Here is a 21,903-nt window from a genome sequence, read left to right as displayed (position 1 = left end):
AAACTCATGAACCTCGAGATCATGACCTGAGCTGGAGTCAGACGCCTAACCAACTAAGCCACCCAGGTGCCCCACAGCGAACATTCTTGAGGTTTTAGTGAACCATGTAGTAACCAGTCATTTACCCTAGTTAGGGAAAGACCACCAGATGGCACTCGATGAAACAAAACAAATTTTACAATAAAATCCAGGGCTCCTGAGATGATTCTATTAGAAACCAAATCTCACTCTGAGCGCCGTAATCATTGTAGCATCTAATAAAATCAACCTCATTAGGGGTGGCTGAGTTGGTTAAGTGTCTGACTTTGGCTCAGATAATGATCTCATAGTTCATGGGTTTGAGCCCCATGTTGGGCTGTGTTGACAGCTCAGAGCCTGGAGCCTGCTTTGGATTGTTTCCCTCTCTCTCCACCCCTCCCACACTCATGCTCATGTTCTCTCTCTCCCAAAAAAAATGAATATTTTTTTAAATTTTAATAAAAAAATTATACAAAATCAGGCTTATTAAATGGATTTGGATTAGAGGAGAGGTACCAAAGAAAAGACTACCAGAGGGGTTGGCTGCTTCCCTTTGGGTCTTCCTCCTTTACCTTCCTGTACATTCACTGAGTAGTTACATAGTAAATAATTTATGAGAAGTTCTCCCAAGGTTAGACATCTATTTTAAGAATTACTAAGTAGGGGTGCCTGGGTGGCTCATGCACTTAAGCATCTGACTTCGGCTCAGGTCATGATCTCATGGTTTGTGAGTTTGGGCCCTGCGTCAGGCTCACTGCTAACAGCTCAGAGCCTGGAGCCTGCTTAGGAATCGTGTCTCCCTCTCTCTCTGCCCCTCCCCCACTCACACTCTCTCTCTTACTCTCTCAAAAATAAGTAAAAATTGTTTTTAAAAATTAGTAAGTAAAAACCAAATCAGTGCCTTAATCTGGTCTAAAATATGTAGTAGGGTGCCTGGGTGGCACAGTCAGTTAAGTCATGACCTTAGCTCAGGTCATGATCTCACAGTCTGTGAGTTTGAGCCTTGCATCAGGCTCTACACTAATGGCACAGAGCCTGCTTGGGATTGTGTTTCTCTTTCTCTCTGCCCCTCCCCAGCTTGTTCTCTCTCTCTCTCAAAATAAATAAACTTAAAAGAAAAAGATTATAAATAAATAAATGAGAAGAGAAGAGAAGAGAAGAGAAGAGAAGAGAAGAGAGAAGAGAGAAGAGAGAATATGTACTGAATATAGGTGTTAGCAAAATACTGGTATAGATAAGAATCCCATTCAAAAAATAACTGTTCAAGGGCACCTCGGTGGCTTAGTTGGCTGAGCATCCGACTTCGGCTCAGGTCATGATATTGCAGTTTGTGGATTCAAGTCCCATGTTGGGCTCTGTGCTGACAGCTCAGAGCCCGAAGCCTGCTTCAGATTCTGTGTCTTCCTCTCTCTCTCCACGCCTCCCCCACTCACATTCTGTCTCCCCCCCTCTCTCTCTCTCTCTCAAAAATAAACAAATGTTAGAAAAAAAATTTTTTAATAAATAAAATAACTGTTCTTGGGGCATCTGGCTGGTTCAGTAACTAGACCATATGACTCTTGTTCCTAAGGTAGTAAGTTCAAGTCCTACGATGGGCATGGAGCCTACTTAAAAAAATAAATAAAAATAACTCCTCTTCCTTTTTTCTACCATGGATATAACAATAAAAAAATTTACTAACCTGTTTCTTGCTCTCGCCATGCTCTTTGATTTCCTTCTTTCAAAGCGTTCTTCATCAGAAGAAGTTGTGTCACTACTATGAATGGCGTGCTTCTTTCTCCTATTTAAAGAGAGTAAAATCCTTAAAATCACTATACAGCAGCAAATTGTTTTTAAAAACACATTGCATGGAGTGCCTGGGTGGCTCAGTGGGTTACGTGTCCAACTCTGATTTCGCTCATGTCATAATCCCATGGTTCATGAGTTCAAGCCCCACATCAGGATTTGCACTGACAGCGCCAAGCCAGCTTGGGATTCTCTCTCCCTCTCTGCCTCTCTCTCCCTCAAAAATAAATGAACTTAAAAAAAAAAATCACGTTGTAGAAGGGCACATGGGTGACTCAGCTGGTTAAGTGTCCAACTATTAATTTCAGTCCAGGTCATAATCTCAGTCGTGAAATCAATCCCCTTGTGGGACTCCATGCTAGGCATAGGGCCTGCTTAAAATTCTCTCTCTCCTGGGAATGCAAGCTGGTACAGCCACTCTGGAAAACAGTATGGAAGTTCCTCAGAAAATGAAAAATAGAACTACCCTACGACCCAGCAATTGCACTACTAGGCATTTATCCACGGGATACAGGTGTGCTGTTTCGAAGGGACACATGCACCCCCATGTTTATAGCAGCACTATCAACAATAGACAAAGTATGGAAAGGGCCCAAAAGTCCATCAATGGATGAATGGATAAAGAAGATGTGGGATATATACACAATGGAGTATTACTCAGCAATCAAAAAGAATGAAATCTTGCCAGTTGCAACTACGTGGATGGAACTGGAGGGTATTATGCTAAGTGAAATTAGTCAGAGAAAGACAAAAATCATATGACTTCATTCATATGAGGACCTTAAGAGACAAAACAGATGAACATAAGGGAAGGGAAACAAAAATAATATAGAAACAGGGAGGGGGACAAAACAGAAGAGACTCATAAATATGGAGAACTGAGGGTTACTGGAGGGGTGGTGGGAGGGGGGGATGGGCTAAATGGGTAAGGGGCACTAAGGAATCTACTCCTGAAATCATTGTTGCACTATATGCTAACTAATTTGGATGTAAATTTTAAAAAAGTTTTTTAATTAAAAAAATAAAGAATCTCTCTCTCCTTCTCTCCCCACCCCTCCCCCACTAAAATGCACCCACATGCACATGCTCTCTGTCTCTCAAAAAATAAAAAAAACACATTGTAGAGACTGTTAGCTATAGAGACTAAACCTAGGACTGCTGGAGGGGAGATGGGTGGGGAATGGATTAAACGGGTGATGGATAGCAAGGAGGGCACTTGTGATGAGCACCTGGTATTTTCTGTAAGTGACTCACTACTAATGTCTACTCATGAAACCAATATTACACTGTATGTTAACTAACTAGAATTTAAATAAAAAGTTGAAACAACAAAAAATAATAAATCACATTGTAAGCATCATATCTATAATTAATTAGATCAGTAGATTTACTTATAGAATTACAGTACATTTATTCAGCAAATATTACTAAGGTCCTTCAGCTCATCTAGTTTATATCTAATGAAGTATAAACATGCCAACTTCTACAAAGGAAAAAGAAGGAAGGAGTCTATAATTTTTCAAATAGGGTTGTGCAGGAATGGAGTCAAGCAACAAATTTAATTTGCGTCCCTATTAAGGGAATATCTATCAATGATTTAAAAATTACATTAGAATCTCACTGGAAAAGAAAGTTTGGCTTTTTCTCTTATTTTTCTTTTCCCAAATAATCAGAAACAATCCAGACACTAAAGAAAATAATACACTGGCTTACAGAGAGAGAAATTACTTCCCAATTAAGATACATCCTATCTGAATTTCTTATAAAATGTATAAAGAAGTTTTGAAGAAAAAAATGACTTATAATCCGAACTACTATGGAAGAATTAAAAAATGTATCAAGGTAAATTCATTCTCAACAAAATAATATTTAACGAATACTATATCCTTAAAATAGTTGATGACATCTCTAAGATACCTAGAAAGATACATATACATATACATGTGCATCTACAAAGAAACAACAAAATAAACCAGACTGACTTCTCATCAGCAACAATACATCAAAGAGGAGATATATATATGTGTCTGTGTGTGGAGACATAGATATAGAGATAGAGATAGAGATAGAGAGATATATAGATATAGATATAGATATAGATATCAGTGAAGAACTTCAAAGGTTTAAGGGAAGCGTATTGGATTTAGAGTTGTCTTAATTCACAAAACCATTGGCCAGCTATCAAAATAAAAGGCATTTTAAGATAACAAAGATACAAAATTTACTTTCTACACATTCTTTTAGTAAATTATTGAGATTACATTCCTACAAAATGAAATGATAAAGAAAAAAACACATGGGATCTAGTAAACAATGGATCCAACTCATGAAAACAGTATTAACTTTTAGCATATTCACTTTGCAGCAGGCCTAGAAAACAATCCCTCTGAAGTGGAACAGGAAGATGACACTAGGGGAGAGGTCATTTGACAAAAAGAATATGAATGTTTTCACATCATCAGAAATTTAGAAAACTGTTAAACTACCTGAATGTTTAAAAAACAAAAAACAAAAAACAAAAAAAAAACAAAACTCTTGAAATTTTTGAAGACCATCAGGAGATAAATTCAGTGGGTCCTTTTTCCCCACATATACAAATCACTACAAGAAGCCCTGCATACATTATGTTCCTGTCAGGCTCTGCAGAAAGTGATACAATCTCCTCCACGCCTATCCCTATCCCGTGAACTCAATGTTCCCCCTCACTGCTCTATTTTCTTCCAAGCATTTGTCACCATCTGACATACTAAGTATTTTACATATCCATTAGTTTATCTTCATTCAAATGTAAGCTCCAAGAAAACAGGGATTTTTACACTTCTAACTTCTTAACATCCAGTGCTTTGAATGACCCTTGGTGAGTAGAGAAGGCAGCAATATGTATCATTGAATGAATGAATACATTTAATAATACAGGAGTTATTTCCCACTGAGTGGCCAGTTAGTGAAAAAAGATCCACCAAGAAGGAAATTTAATCCTAGCACCTTACTTAACTCTACAGTGGAAAACACTGTCATTATTCATAGAAAGGTAAAAACTACTCATTGGTTTTTGACTTTTCAGGATTTCAAGATTTTTGACCTTTCAGGATTAACCTGCAAATTAATCAAGACTTAATAACTGTCACGGAAAAATATAAATGTTATCAGTCCTGATAATATAAAAAGATAGAAGGAGTAGAATGGAAGGAAGTGGATGTTTGTGTCCTAATCTTAAAAGTAAGGAGTGAACTATGTGGAATTTAAGAGAGAAAACAAATAAAGAAAGAAAAAAAGAGATAAACCAAAAAACAGACTCTTAACTACAGAGAACAAACTGATGGGTACCAGAGGAAAGGTGGGTGGGGGGATGAGTGAAATGGGTGAAGGGGACTAAGAGTACACTTACCTTTACTTTTTAAAGTTTGCTTACGTATTTTGAGAGACAGAAAGAGAGCAAAGCAGGGGTGGGGGGAGTGGGCAGAGAAAGAGAGAGACTGAATCCCAAGCTGGCTCCACACTCTCAGTGCAGAGCCCAACACAGGGCTTGGATCTCACAAACCGAGATCACAACACCTTCTAAAGTCAAGAGTCAGATGCTCAACTGACTGAGCCACCCAGGCACCCTAAAAGTACACTTATCTTGATGAAGACTGAGTCATACAGAGAATTATCGAATCATTACAGTGTACACCTGAAACTAACGGATGTTTACTATACTGTAATTAAAAAATAATAATCTGGGGCGCCTAGGTGGCTCAGTCGCTTAAGTGTCCGACTTCGACTCAGGTCATGATCTCACGGTTTGTGAGTTCGAGCCCCACGTTGGGCTCTGTGCTGACAGCTCAGAGCCTGAAGCCTGTTTCGGATTTTGTGTCTCATTCTCTCTCTGCCCCTACCCCACTTGTGTTCTGTCTCTCTCTCACAAAAATAAATAAATGTAAAAAATAAATACCTAAATAAATAATAATAATATTATTGTCTAATAATTTGGAATTAGGTATATTATCAATATAAATAAAAATGATATGAAGTCATGAAAATGACCTTATAGAATATTTAATGACCAAGAAATGTATTCATCATACATTAAGCAAACAAACTCAGACTACAAAATAGTAGGGAAAAAAAAGTAGGAGTGAAAAGGCACTATTTATAGTTAAAACAAAAATAGACATTCAAGTATAATGATTCAAATTTCATGTGACTAAAGAAGAATTAAGATTAGTGCTATCACTATATGAGAATGAGGAAGATCAGAAAACACCGTTTAAAGGTGATGAATCAAGGGCGCCTTGGGTGGCTCAGTCGGTTGAGAGTCCGACTCTTGATTTCAGCTCAAGTCATGATCTCACAGTTCATGGGAAAAGTAGGAATAACTTCACCATAAACTTTCAAAATGTTATCAAGCAATAATACCCATGAAGCCGAACTATAGAGCAAAAATATAAGAACTGAAGACACCATAAGAAAACAGGAGAAGACAAAACTCTAAGCTACTGAAACTTCAAAATACATAGGGAAAACACTCGACAAAGAAATAAAGATAAACTGAATACATTAGTTATAAAAAGCTAGAAAATACCTAAAAGGATCTAGAGAATTGAAAACAGCCAACAAAATGTAACAAAAATTTAAAAAGGAAAGCAGAGAAAATGATGGATATAAAAAAGAAAAATTCAACATGGGAATAACTGAAATCTTCAAATAAAAAATCAGAATAATAGGAAAGAGCAAACATTTGAAAATATAATTCAGGAAAACATACTGAAATTAAAAATTTGGTTATTACTCACTTGAAAAGGCAAAATATGTAACAGACAAAAATGACTCAAGATGATGATCACTTACAAAACACATGCTACTAATCAAGTTATTGGTCTTTTAAGATAAAAAATCCTTGGGTAGCCACCCAAAAGGGCAAACAGACTTATAAAGGGAAAAAAAAATTTTACCCTCAAATTTCAACATAGTTTCAACATAGCGGCATTGAATGTCAATAACAATAAAATACATTCAAGATACTCAAGACAAGCGTGTATATACAAGCCAAAATATTTATACTGAGCCAAACTGTCCTTCAAGTATGAAGACTACAAACAGTTTAGAACATGCAAGAACTTAAGAAATACTGAGACCATGAAGCATAAAAACTGCTACGGCGCAAATGTCAGCTAATGAAGATACGAATAGGAAAATGCAGCAACAAGGATAGGCTGGCTGTAAGCACAATATATTTACCTATAGTTCTAAAACTAAAGCAACAAAATAAGGTGACAGGAGAACATCCATGGCACTGTACAAAAAAAAAAAAAAAAAAAAAAAAAAAAAATGGGAGGCAAAGACAAAGATGTCAAATAAGGTAAGTAAGCCAAATACTTCAATTTTAACAGCAAGAAAGTCAGGGTTATCATTAAAACTTACAAATAAAACTTCTCAAAAATGTAGATTTCGAGGATATGGAAAAACAGGACCCCTTGTGTACTGTTGGTGGCAATTCAAACTGGTGCAGCCCCCATGGAAAACAGTATGGAGGTTCCTCGAAAAGCTAAAAATAACACTACCTTATGATCCAGCAATCACCCTACTAAGTATTTACCCAAAGAACACAAGAAAATTAATTCAAAGGGATAAAGAGACCCCTATCTTTGTCGCAACATTATTTACAATAGCCAAGATATGGAAAGAGCCCAAATGTCCATCAATTAACAAAGAAGATGTGGTATATATATACATTGGAATATTATTCAGCCATAAAAAAACAATGAAATCTTGCCATTTGCAATGACATGGATGAAGCTAGAGAGTATATTGCTAAGTGAAGTCAGTGAGAGACAAATGCATACGATTTCATTCAAATGTGAAATTTAATAAACAAAACAAACAAGCAAAGGGGGAAAAATAAGAGAGAGGGAGAGAGAGAAAAAAAGTAAGAAAAGACTCTTAACTATAGAGAACTGATGGTTATCAGAGGGGAGGTGTTTTAGGGGATGGGTTAAATAGGTGATGGGGATTAAGGAGTGCACTTGCTGTGATGAGCACAAGGTGATGTATGGAAGTGTTGAATCACTATATTGTACACCTGAAACTTCTATAACATTGTATGTTAGCTAACTGGAATTAAAATAAAAACTTAAAATTAAAAAAAGTTTATGTAAGAGGACAATGGTAAACTCTGAAAAGAAAGAGTAAAATTGAAAATGGACAGTAGAAAAGATAAGGGAATAGACAGAAATAGACCCTTGCTCAGGGGAAGACGATGTTCAGAATAAGAAACTAATTACTACTAACAAAAAAGATGAGGCCATTATAAAAATTTAACCACTATAAAATGCCTTCCTAAATAAAACCAGAATTATGTACAAAAATAAATACAAAACACAACAAAAGAACCACATAGTGAAATTCTATCTGAATTATCAAAAACCTCTCTACAAGGCAAGATCCACTAAAACTAATGGATGAAAAGCAAAAAAGATCTATGCAAAATCTCAAAGAATCTTCCCCAAGATACTTCCCCATTGCTGAATTCTATCAAACATTTAAGGAGGAGAGGCACCTGAGTGGCTCAGTCGGTTGAGCGTACAACTTTGGCTCAGGTCATGATCTCGTGGTTCACGGGTTCAGGCCCTGCATTGGGCTCTGTGCTGACAGCTCAGAGCCTGGAGCCTGCTTCAGATTTTGTGTCTACCTCTGTCTCTGCCCTCCCCCATTCATGCTCTGTCTATCTGTCTCTCTCTCTCAAAAATAAATAAACATTAAAAAAAATTTGGGGGGGTGTGCCTGGGTGCTCAGTCAGCTGAGCGTCTGACTTCGGCTCAGGTCATGATCCCACGGTTTGTGAGTTTGAGCCCGCATCGGGCTCTGTGCTGACAGCTCAGAGCCTGGAGCCTGCTTTGGATTCTGTGTCTCCTCTCTCTGCCCCTCCCCCGTTTGTGCTCTGTCTCTCTCTGTCTAAAAAAAAAAAAGGAATTTTTTTTTAATTTTTTTTAATTTAAGGAGGAAGTAACACCAATCTTACACAAACCCTTTCAGAAAGCAAAAGAGAGATATACCTCCTAAACCATTAATGATACCAGCATAACTAACACCAAAACCCCCAAGGACATTACAAAAAGAGAAAATTACAACCCGACACCTTTTGCAAACAGAAACCAAAAAAAAAAAAAAAAAAATCCTGAGAACATTAGCAAATTATATCCAGCAAACAATAAAAGCATATATCATGACCAAAAAAAAGTTTATCCAGAGAATATAATCAATATAATTCACCACATTAACAATAAAAGAGAAATATGACCAATTAGAAGAACACAAATCATTTACCAAAATTCAACCTATTATGTAAAAGCTCACAATAAAACAGGAATTGAGGGAAATTTATTCAATTAGAAAGGAGCATCAAAAACAAAACAAACAAAAAACAACCTTCAACAGTCTAATTACTGGAGAAATAGTCAACGTTTCCCTAAAAATCAAGTACAACACATACCCCACTCTCACAACTTCTTTTTACCACTGTACCAAGGATCCTAGCGAAACAATAAGGAAAGAAAACTCACAAAGATTGAAACTGCCTCAATTTGCAGATGATATGGTTTATGTAGAAAATATTCAGTAACATACAAAACAACTACTAGAATAACAAAATTTGGCAAGGTCACAGGATACCAAGTTAACAGACAAAACAATTCTGTTTTTAAATCTTAGTAGTAAACAATTAGAAAGTAGTTTTTTTACACAGTATTTTTTTAATTGTTATTATTTTTGAGAGAGAGAGAGAAAAAGAGAGAGGGGGTGAAGAAAGAGAGGGAGAGAGAGAATCCCAAGCAGCCTCCACACTGTCAGCAAGAGAGAGAGGAAGAGAGAGAGAATCCCAAGCAGGCTCCACACTGTCAGCAAAGAGCCCCACCACAGGGCTCAAATTAATAAACCATGAGATCATGACCTGAACTGGAATCAAAAGTCAGTTGCTTAACTGACTGAGACACCCAGGCACTCCCAGAGTGTTTTTTTTTTTTTAAGTTTTTATTTATTCATTTAAGTAATCTCTACACCCAACATGGAGCTTGAACTCATAACCCCAAGATCAAGAGTCACATACTCTTCTGGGGCACCTGGGTAGCTCAGTTGGTTGGGCATCCAACTTTGGCTCAGCTCATGATCTCACCATTCAGAGTTTGAGCCCCACACTGGGCTCTGTGCTGACAGCTCAGAGCCTGAAGCCTATTTCAGATTGTGTGTGTGTGTGTGTGTGTGTGTGTCTGTCTCTCCAGTTTGCATGCATGCTCTCTCTCTCTCAAGAATAAATAAACTTGAAAAAAAAAAAAAAAGTCTCATACTTTTCTGACTGAGCCAGCCTAGAAGGTAGTTTTTAAAAGTAATTCCATTGAATCATTAAACATAAAATACTTAAAAATAAATTTAAGATACAGAAAAAACCTCTACACTATAAACTACAAATCATTGCTAAGAGAAATTTCAAAAGACTTAAATGAAATGATATACCATGTTCATGAATTGGCAGGCTAAATATTATTACAATATTGATTCTCCCCATATTGACCTACAGCTTCACTATAGTCCAAACAAAATCCCAGAAGGCTTTTACCATAGAAACTAACAGGGGGTGCCTTAGGTGGCTCAGTCAGTTAAGCATCCGACTTTGGCTCAGGTCATGATCTTATGGCTCAGCTGGTGAGTTCAAGCCCCGAGTTGGGGTCTCTGCTGTCAGCACAGAGCCCACTTCAGATCCTCTGCCCCTTCTCTCTCTGTCCCTCCCCAACTCATTCTTTCTAAATAAATAAACTTAAAAAAGAAAGAAAGAAACTAAGAGGAGCAGGCACCTGGGTGGCTCAGTCGCTTAAGCATTTAGACATCCAACTCTTGGTTTCGGCTCATATCACTTATCTCCTGGTTCATGAGATCGAGCCCCACATCAGGTTCTGTGCTGACAGTGCAGAGCCTGCTTGGGATTCTCTCTCTCCTCTCTCTCTCTCTGCCCCTCCCCGACTCATGCACAAGCACTCATGCTCTCTCAAAATAAATAAACTTTAAAAAAAAAAAAAAGAAAAAGAAAAAGAGAAAGAAAAAGAAAAAGAAAAAGAAAAAGAAAAAGAAAAAGAAAAAGAAAAAGAGAAAGAAAAAGAAAAAAAAATTAACAGGGAAGCCTGGCTAAGTCAGAGGAGTGTGTACCTCTTGACCTTGGAGTCATGACCTTGAGCCCCAAATTGCACATAGAGATTACTTAAAAAAAAGAAAAAAGAAAGAAATTAACAAGTTGATTATCACATTTAAATGAAAATGCAAAGGACCTAGGATATACAAAGTAATCTTTAAAAAGATGACTAAAGTTAAAGGACTTACAGTACCTGATTTCAAGATGTACTATAAAGCAAAAGAAATCAAGACAATGTGGTAATGCTTGATAAGTAGAACAAAATCCAGAACCAGACCTACATGTATATAGAAAATATATTTTTGACAGAAGTACCAAGCCAATTCAGTGAGGCATCTTTTTCATCAAAAAGTGATGTTGAGATATTGGATATTCATGTACATAAAAAGAACCACAACTTTTACCTCCTATAATACACAAAGCTAAAACTATAAAACCTCTAGTAAAACACATGGGATAAAAACCTTTGTAATCTTATGGTGGAAGAAAGTTTCAAAAAGCACAAACTATAAAAGAAAAATGGATATTCTGATCTTCATAAAAATTTGAAACCAGTAAGAGATGGACAGTAGATAGTGGGAGTCAGGTTTCTCAACGTCTGAAAGTTACAAGATAAAGGAGAAAGGTTAGAACAAACACTTTGATACTGGATTAGAGTAGCCAACTTCAGTACAAACTAATCTTTAGCTTAACATAGATACAGATGGATACAGAAACAATTATAAATGTGCCTGCATCCAGAGGTGAGTGTATATACATACACTATACTAGCTATCTGAGAGGCCTTGTACCAACAAACATACACAGTGTCTAGATCTTGGCTTCTAAATATTATTCCCCAATAAAAGGAAACAGGGCTCCTTAGTGAGATGGCTTATCCTAGAGCTGGGGCATGGAATATACACAATGAGCCTAGCACATGTTGTAATGACAGGAAATAAAGAAGTACTCAAAAAACAAAAGAAGGGAGGCATGTAAACTGGACAGAGGAGACAACCTGAAAAGGCTTCCAACAGCTAAAGCAGGTACAATTTGAATAACAAAATAACGCAGGATTACATTATAACCCAAAGCATAAAATAAATATGCATGCATCCATACTGATATAAATGATTGAACAAATATTTTTTAATAGGAGGATGCTAATGTCTTACAAAAGAATTTCAAGTAATATAGGTAGATACTCCCCCCTCTAGGAGATGGAGCTTTAATTCTCAAACCACTACCTTTCCTTGAAGGTGTGTTAGACTCAGTGGCTCTTTACATAAAGTACAGACTATGGAAATGGAAAAATCGTACCTTTACAGTGGAGAAATGTGGCAAGCATGACTGTAACCAAGTGATAAAGGTTAACTTAACATTATCAGTGATGTCATATGGATACGCTTCCCCTTGATGTGATACAAGATGAACTGTTTTCTATCTTTCCAAAAATCCCCAACCCCAGTCTAATAAAGAGGAAAACATGATTAGACAACTTGGCGGGACGTTCCACAAGATACAGAGACAGGATTCCTCAAGATTATCAAGATCATGAAAAACAAGGAAAGGAAGACAGAAAAACTGTCACAGACCAGAGACTATGGAGGCATTAACACTAAATGCAATATGGTACCCTGAATTCAATTCTGCAGCAGAAAAAGAACATTAATGGGGCACCTGGGTGGATCAGTTGGTTAAGAATCCGACTCTTGATTTCAGCTCAGGTCATGACCTCACAGTTCGTAGGGTAAAGCCTCATATTGGGCTCTGCACTGTCGGCACAGAGCCTGCTTGGGATTCTCTCTCTCTGCCCCTTTCCTGCTTGCGCGTGCTCACGCACTCTCTCTCAAAATAAACATTTAATAAATTTAAAGAAAGGAAAGAAAAAGAACATTATTAAAATCCAAATAAATTTTGGAGGTTGGCAAGTAGTCATGTACCAATGTCAGTTCTTAGTTTTAACAAACATGCCACAACATGTTAACAACGACAAAAATTGGGTAAGTGGTATAAGGGAACCTCTATATTACCTTCACAACTTTTCTGCAAAGCTAAAATTGTTCCAAAATTAAAAATTCATTTAAAAAACATTTTAAACATTTGCCCTTTAAAACACATCATTATGAGAACAGATGTCAAGTCAAAGGACAAAGGAAACACTCGCAAAACATATATGTAACAAAACATTTATGTCTAGAATATATTTTAAAAACTCTTGAAACTTGGGGCACCTGGGTGGCTTAGTCAGTTAAGCATCCGACTTGGGCTTAAGTCCTGATCTCGCGGTTCCCGAGTTCAAGCCCCACGTCGTGCTCTGTGCTGACAGCTCGGAGCCTGGAGCCTGCTTCTTATTCTGTGTCTCCCTCTCTCTCTGCCCTTCCCCCACTCATGCTCTGTCTCTCTCTCAAAAATAAATAAACATTATGGGGCGCCTGTGTGGCTCAGTCGGTTAAGCAGCCGACTTCGGCTCAGGTCATGATCTCGCGGTCCGTGAGTTCGAGCCCCTCGTCGGGCTCTGTGCTGACAGCTCAGAGCCTGGAGCCTGTTTCAGATTCTGTGTCTCCCTCTCTCTGACCCTCCCCTGTTCATGCTCTGTCTCTCTCTGTGTCAAAAATAAATAAACGTTAAAAAAAAAAAATTAAAAAAAAGAAAGACTTGCACTGTCATTTAAAAATAAATAAATAAACATTAAAATAAATAAATAAATAAATAAGTAATAAAAACACTTCAAACTCAGTAAGAAGGCAAACAACTTGATTTTAAGATGGCAAAAGATTTAAACACCAACTTTACAAATAAGATATAAAAATGGCCAATAAGTAAATAAAATGATGCTTAACATGGTTAAAGACTCAGGAACAGCGAAGTAAAAACTAAAATGAGATACTAGTATATATTATCAGAATGGCGAAAATTGAGGCATCTGGTTGGGGCTGAACTGGTTGAGCGACGAACTCTTGGTTTCAGTTCAAGCCATAATCTCATGGTTTGTGGCTTCAAGGACTCTCAGGGCAGAGATCAGGATTCTCTCTCTCCCTCTCTCTCTCTACTCCTCTCCCATTCACTCTCTCTCCCAAAACAGATAGACTTAAAAAAATGGTTAAAATTACACCAAGTGTTGACGAGGCTATGAAGCAAATGGAACTCAAACATACTGCTAGTGAAACTGTAAAATGGTTACAAAAATTTTGAAGACTGGTAATTTCTTAAAAAGTTAAACATCACCTATCATTAAGACCTACACATTCCACTCATAGCTATTTACCCAAGAGAATTAAAACCTATATCCACACAAAGATTTACACACAAATATTCACAGCTGCCTTATGCACAATAGTCAAAAACAAGAAAAACCCAAATTTCCATCAAGAAATGACACATTTGGTATGTCTATACAATGAATACTCCTCAGCAATAAAAAGGAATAATCTGCTGACATACATAACAACATGGATGAATCTCAAAAATCATTACGCTGAGTGAAGGCAGAAGAGTACATACTATATAACAAAACTCTAGAAAATGGAAACAAATATACAGTAACAAAAAGAAGATCAGTGCTTGCCTAGGGTCCAACTGAAAAAGGACATAAAACTTTTGAGGACAATGTAAATGTTCTACATCCTGATTGCAACAGTGAAATCACAACAATACACATCTGTCAAAACTTATCTAATTAAATACCTTAAATTGGCCGGGAGGCAGGCAGGTAGGTGGCTCAGTCGATTGAATGTCTGACTCCTGATTTCCGCCCAGGTGGTCATGGTCTCAAGGTGCATGAGTTTGAGCCCTGCCCTGGGCTCTGAGTGAACAGCACAGGGCCTGCTTGGGAGCTTCTCTCCCTCTCTCTCTGCCTCTCCCTTTGTCTCTCCCTCTCTCTCAGAAATAAACTTTATTTTTATTCTTTTTTTTTTTTTTAACTTTTTTTTATTTATTTTTGAGACAGAGAGAGACAGAACATGAACGGGGAAGGGGCAGAGAGAGAGAGAGAGACACAGAATTGGAAGCAGGCTCCAGGTTCTGAGCCATCAGCCCAGAGCCCGACGCGGGGCTCGAACTCACAGACCGCGAGATCATGACCTGAGCCGAAGTCGGCCGCCCCACTGACTGAGCCACCCAGGCGCCCCTTTATTTTTATTCTTTATTTTTGAGAGAGAGAGAGAGAGAGAGCACAAGCGAGGAGGGGCAGAGAGAGAAGGAGACAGAATCTGAAGCAGGCTCCAGGCTCTGAGCTGTAGGCACGGAACACGATTTGGAGCTTGAACTCCCAGACGGTGAGGTCATGACCTGAGCTGAAGTCAGACGCTCAACCAACTGAATCACCCAGTGCCCCCAAAGAATAAACTTAAAAAAAAATTTTTGTTTTAAATACTTTAAATGGGTACAGTTTATATAAATTATGCCTCAATGAAGTTGATTAAAGAAACACAATAGGAGCCTAACAAGACAGGACTACAAAATGTATGTAGTATTCTAGACAGAATCCTCGAATAGAAAAAGGACATTGGGTAACAACTAAGAAAATATGAATAAAGTATGGACTTTAGTACATAATATTATGTCACTATTAGTTCAATAATTACAACAAATGCACCATACTAATGATAAGTGTTAATGATAAGGGAAACTGGGTATAGACTACATGGAAACTCACTGTACTAGCTTCAAAATTTTTCTGTCAATCTAAACCTATTCTACAATAAGAAGTTCACTTTTTTAAAAACAGCAAAGGCAAATAAGATTTGTGCATTTCTTTGCGTGTAAATTTTACCTAAAAGGAAAAAAAAAACCTAAATACTGAACTTTAGTTACTTGATATACATGCTGAAGAATTTAAGAGAAGTATACTGATGTCTGCAACATACTTAGAAATGCATCTAAAAACTGAGATGGATTGGGGAGACTGAGTGGCTCAGTCAGTTAAGCATTCAACTTCAGTTCGGGTCATGATCTCAGAGTTCATGGGTTCAAGGCCCAGATTTGACTCCATGCTGACAGCTCAGAGCCTGGAGCCTGCTTCAGATTCTGTGTCTCCCTCTCTCTCTGCCCCTCCCCTGCGTGCGCTCTCTCTCTCTCTTTCTCTCTCTCAAAAATAAACATTAAAAAAAATTTTTTTAACTAAGATAGATTGACATATGGGTAGAGATATATATTTGATAAAGAAAGTATAACACGGACTTCAAGCCGTATTACAAAGCTGTAATCATCAAGACAGTATGGTACTGGCACAAAAACACACACTCAGATCAATGGAACAGAATAGAGAACCCAGAAATGAACCCACAAACGTATGGCCAGCTAATCTTTGACAAAGCAGGAAAGAATATCCAATGGAATAAAGACAGTTTCTTCAGCAAGTGATGCTGGGAAAACTGGACAGCGACATGCAGAAAAATGAACCTGGACCACTTTCTTACACCATACACAAAAATAAACTCAAAATGGATGAAAGATCTCAATGTAAGACAGGAAGCCATCAAAATCCTCAAGGAGAAAGCAGGCAAAAACCTCTCTGACCTCGGCTGCAGCAACTTCTTACTCAACACGTCTCCAGAGGCAAGGGAAACAAAAGCAAAAATGAACTATTGGGACCTCATCAAAATAAAAAGCGTATGCAGAGCAAAGGAAACAATCAGCAAAACTAAAAGGCAGCCGACAGAATGGGAGAAGATGTTTGCAAATGACATACTGGATAAAGGGTTAGTATCCAAAATCTATAAAGAACTTATCAAACTCAACACCCCAAAAAAAAAAAATAATCCAGTGAAGAAATCGGCAAAAGACCGAAAAGATCGAAACCACGAGATACCACCTCACACCTGTCAGAATGGCTAACATGAACAACTCAGGCAACAACAGATGTTGGTGCAGATGTGGAGAAAGAGGAACCCTTTTGCATTGCTGGTAGGAATGCAAACTGGTGCAGCCACTCTGGAAAACAGTATGGAGGTTCCTCAGAACATTAAAAATAGAACTACCCTACGACCCAGCAATTGCACTACTAGGTATTTATCCAAGGGATATAGGTATGCTGTTTCAAAGGGACACATGCACCCCCGTGTTTATAGCAGCACTATTGACAATAGCCAAAGTATGGAAAGAGCCCAAATGTACATCGACAGATGAATGGATAAAGATGTGGTATGTGTGTGTGTATACACACACACACACACACACACACACACACACACACACACACAATGGAGTATTACTTGGCAATCAAAAAGAATGAAATCTTGCCATATGCAGTGACATGGATGGAACTAGAGGGTATTATGCTAAGCGAAATTAGTCAGTGGAAGACAAGTACCATATGACTTCACTCATATGAGGAATTTAAGATACAAAACAGATGAACATAAGGGAAACAAAAATAATATAAAAACAGGGAGGGGGACAAAAACATAAAAGACTTTTAAATATGGAGAACAGAGTTACTGGAGGGATCGTGGGAGGGGGGATGGGCTAAATGGCAAGAGGCATTAAGGCATCTACTCCCGAAATCATCGTTGCACTATATGCTAACTTAGATGTAAATTTAAAAACTAAATTAAATAAAAATTAAAAAATAAATAAAATAAAAACAAAAATAAAAAAAGGAAGTATAAAATGAAACTGTAGAATCTTTGTGGTAGGTATGCCAGTATTCACTATAAAATTCTTCCAACTCTTCTAGATATTCGAGAATTTCCATGAGAAAATGTTGAAGAAAGAAATATCACACAGTGAAATGCTTAAGACCATAAAAACTAAACAAAAGTAAGATAAAATAACAGAAATAAAAACAACAGTCACATCAACAAATGGAAATAAATGTGACACAATTATGAAAATAAGATTTTTAGACTGAATCTCAAATCAGAACATAGCTCAGGGCAGCTGGCTGGCTCAGTCAGTTAAGCGTCTGACTCTTGGTTTCAACTCAAGTCATGATCTCAGTTTGTGAGATCAAGCACCTGCATCAGGCTCCCCACTCAGCATGGAGCCTGCTTGGGATTGTCTGCCTCTCTCTCCCTCTCTCTCTCTCTCTCTCTCTCTCTCTCTCTCTCCTTCTCCCACACATGCACACACACACACGCTCTCTCTAAAAATAAATAAATAAAACTTTAAAAGCAAAATCAGAACATGGCTCTATGCTGAAAACAGGAGATGTTTCATGTGATTCAGAGAGATGAGAAATAAAAGAACCAAAAGTATACAAGCCAAACAAAGATATGGGTAAAAACCTAACATCAGACTATATATTAGTATAAAAGAAATAAATGAAACAAAGTAGAATTTTTTAGTGTTTATTTATTTTTGAGAGAAAGAGACAGAGACAGAGTGCGGTGGGGCAAAGGCAGAGAGAGAGAGAGAGGGAGACAGTATCTGAAGTAGGCTCCAGGCTCGGAGCTGTCAGCACAGAGCCGAACCTGGGACTCAAACTCACAAACTGCGAGATCTTGACCTGAGCCAAAGTCAGGCACTTAACCAACTGAGCCACCCATGCACCCCAAAGGGAGAATATTTTCAAAGGCAAAATGACAAATTCATAATAAAGTTTCTGACTGTAAGTAGTTATGGACAACTCAACACAGCAACAACACCCAAAAAGCAAAACTTATAGCACGCAAAAGGAGAAAGGGATATAGACATCCTAGTACTAGGAAGACTTGAATTCACCCTTTCCGTCCACATCCAAAGTGAAAAGTAAGAATACAAAATGAACAACAGTATAATAATAAAGGCAACCTAAAAAATATGATAAATAACATATTTAATTGAGTTTCAACCTGTGGTTTAAAAACAAAGAATATTTCTTTTCAAATGCCTATAGACTATATATTCAACCACAAGGAAACTTCACTAAGTACAATACAAACAACATTCTCTAATCACAGTGCAACAAATATAGAAATTAATTACAAAATCAGAAAACAAAAGGCACTTGCATCTAAAAGATTCAACATTAGAAAATCTATTAAAATAATTAATAAATCTTAATAATAAATCTGAGATGAAAGATCTCCATAGACCTTAACAATTTGAAAACATTTGATCAATATTCTTGTTTTGATTTTTTTTTTTTTTAAGAAAATTCAAGTATTTAAAAAACACATAAATCTTTGGGGCACCTGGGTGGCCTTAGGTTAAGCATCTGACCCTTGATTTTGGCTCAAGTCATGATCTCCCGGTTCATGAGTTCTAGCTCCCGCACTGACAGCACAGAGCCTACTTGCGATTCTCTCTCTCTCTCTCTCTCTCTCTCTCTCTCTCCGCCCCTCCCCTGCTCATGCATGCTCTCTCTCTCCAAATAAATATTTTAAAAATAAATAAATAAAATAAAAAATACATAAATCTTTAACATGACAAAAGTACATCTTTCTTAAGCATCAATCATAACATGGACAAGCTAGGAGAATCCCCAATAAAGAAGAGGGGTACACAAAATTAATATGCTGAAATTGTTATATATATGAATCAGAGAGAAAATATAATGGAAAAATGAAATATAATGAGAAAATATAATGGAAAAAAAAGGACAAGGGAATCTCACAAAAGCAACAGAAAAAGTAAGTTAGGTAAGAAAAAATTAACAATAAGTGTGCAAGAACCACACATAACACTTTAAAACATAACTGAATAATATTAAAAACAAAAACACAAATAATGTAAAATCACATTCAAAGGAAATTTAAGGGATTAGTTATAAATATTATAACATATTAAAAAGCCTCAACAATTTAAACAGTATTCAATATGAATGGAAAAAATATCCAGAAGCAGAGCAAAACATGTAATCTGATATATGATAAATGTGGCAAAGAGAATCGATGGAGAAATCACGAACTGATTCAATAAATGAGCTTGGGAAAACTCATTTTTCCATCTGTGAAAAAAAGTTGGATCTGTTCTACAAATCTTACACCATAAAATTCAAATGAATCAAAATTTAAAAGTAAAAAAATGATATCATATGTTTTCACTCTTATGTGGATCCTGAGAAACTTAACAGAAGACCATGGGAGAGGGGAAGGAAAAAAAAAAGGGGGAGGGAGCCAAACCATAAGAGACTCTTAATAACAGAATAAACTGAGGGTTGATGGGGGGTGGGAGGGAGGGGAGGGTGGGTGATGGGCATTGAGGAGGGCACCTGTTGGGATGAGCACTGGGTGTTGTATGGAAACCAATTTGACAATAAATTTCATATTATAAATAAATAAATAAATAAATAAACAAATACCGTGAAAAAAATGATACCATAAAAATAAACAAAGATGAACTCCTTGAAAACTTTGGATTTGGGTAGGTTTTTCCAACTATAATTTGAATCTAGCGGCATCTGGGTAGTTCAGCAGGTTAAGCGTCTGACTCTTGATTTCTGCTCACGTCATGATCTCACAGTTCATGAGTTTGAGCCCCACGTCAGACTCTGCACTGATGACATGGAGCCTGGTTGAAATTCTCTATCTTCCTCTCTGCCTCTTCTCCGCTCATGCATGCCCGCTCTCTTTCAAAAATATTTTTTTAATAAAATAAAATAAAATCTAAAAGCCTTAAAAAAATAGTTTGATAAATTTGACTACATAAAAATAAAAACCTCTTGGTAAAGACAACTGAAAACAATGTCAAAAAAAGACAAAGTCTGAACCAAGGAAAAACACTGGCAATTTATGACAAAGGACTAATCTCTTCAGGATGTAAAAAAACTACTTAAAGTAGATAAAAGAAAAACAATCTATTAGAAAAATAGGTAAACTTTGTACACGTTTCAAAAAAAGGAAAAACAAATGGCTTTTAAACATATGAAAAAATGCTCTGATAAGAGATACAGAAATTTTAAAGAAACCAAGATCTCCTTTTCAACTCTCAGACTGGCAGAAATGCTAAAGTTTAAAAATACATTTTGTTTGTAGAAACATGGGAAAATAGGCCCTTTCATACACTACTTGGTGGTTTGCAAACTAATCAAAGTTACAATCTCCTATTCCCTTTAACTCTGAGATCCAACTTCTGTGAATTTACCCTACAAATACATTTGTAAACATGTAAAATGAAGATTGTGCAAGGCTATTCATTATGTCATATTTTGTAATAACAAAGACCACAACATCTCTCAATAAAGGACTAATTTAAATATTAGAGTATATCTATAAATGTAATAGGTAACTATAAACATAAATGTGAAATTTCACTATACAGAAATGAAAAGACAGTTAAAATGAATTAAGTGAAAAAAACAAGGTATAAGACAATGTGCACAATATATGTTGTGTAAAAAGAAGGGCTAACAATGTGTAAGTACACATACATGTATATGAACATATGTTACTATGGGAGAGTGAGAGACTACTGAAACTAGAAAAAAAGAAGCTCTTCATATCTATTTTAAAATGTTTATTAATTGTATATTCCATGAGTATACTACCTTTTCAGAAAACATAATAGATAAGACAGTTTCAAAACCAGTGTCTTTTGTATCTATATATAAAAGAAAGGGCAAAAGGGGGAAAAAAGGTAGGAAAGACTAACTGAAACAGTGTTTCAAATGAAAGCAATGTGAGTGGTTTAGATTCAACTCTACCAAGAGAGCAGAGAGCTATGTAGCATTGGGGCACATAATTGTTAAAACAGTAACTATTCCAGGCAAACTGAACCAGGAAGAAAATAGTCACATGTAGCATAATAACTACTAGTCACTAATTAAAAAAAGAAAGATATTGGGGCACCTGGGAGGCTCAGTCGGTTGAGCATCCAACTTCAGCTCAGGTCATGATCTCACAGTTCGTGAGTTCGGGCCCGGCATCAGGCTCTGTGCTGACAGCTTGGAGCCTGGAGCCTGCTTCGGATTCTGTGTCTCCCTCTCTCTCTATCCCTCCCCAGCTCACTCTCTCTCTCTCTCAAAAATAAATAAATAAACATTTAAAGGAAAGAAAGCAAAGAAAGAGAAGCAAAGAAAAGAAAGAAACCATTTAATCCCT

General features: G+C 36.9%; 1 protein-coding gene across 3 annotated transcripts in view; it reads right to left on the bottom strand.

The window, feature by feature from the left end:
- Positions 1 to 21,903, bottom strand: part of ATAD2B (ATPase family AAA domain containing 2B) — a 168,031-nt gene that overhangs the window by 108,018 nt on the left and 38,110 nt on the right. For all 3 annotated transcript variants that reach the window (XM_045447596.1, XM_045447595.1, XM_045447597.1), the window contains exon 9: positions 1,700 to 1,798. In XM_045447596.1, coding sequence (XP_045303552.1) covers positions 1,700 to 1,798 — 99 coding nt within the window. The remainder of the gene's footprint in view (positions 1 to 1,699; positions 1,799 to 21,903) is intronic.

The sequence above is a fragment of the Leopardus geoffroyi genome, chromosome A3 (assembly GCF_018350155.1).
Source record: "Leopardus geoffroyi isolate Oge1 chromosome A3, O.geoffroyi_Oge1_pat1.0, whole genome shotgun sequence".
NCBI lineage: Eukaryota > Metazoa > Chordata > Mammalia > Carnivora > Felidae > Leopardus > Leopardus geoffroyi.
This window is presented reverse-complemented; position numbering and strand designations above follow the sequence as displayed.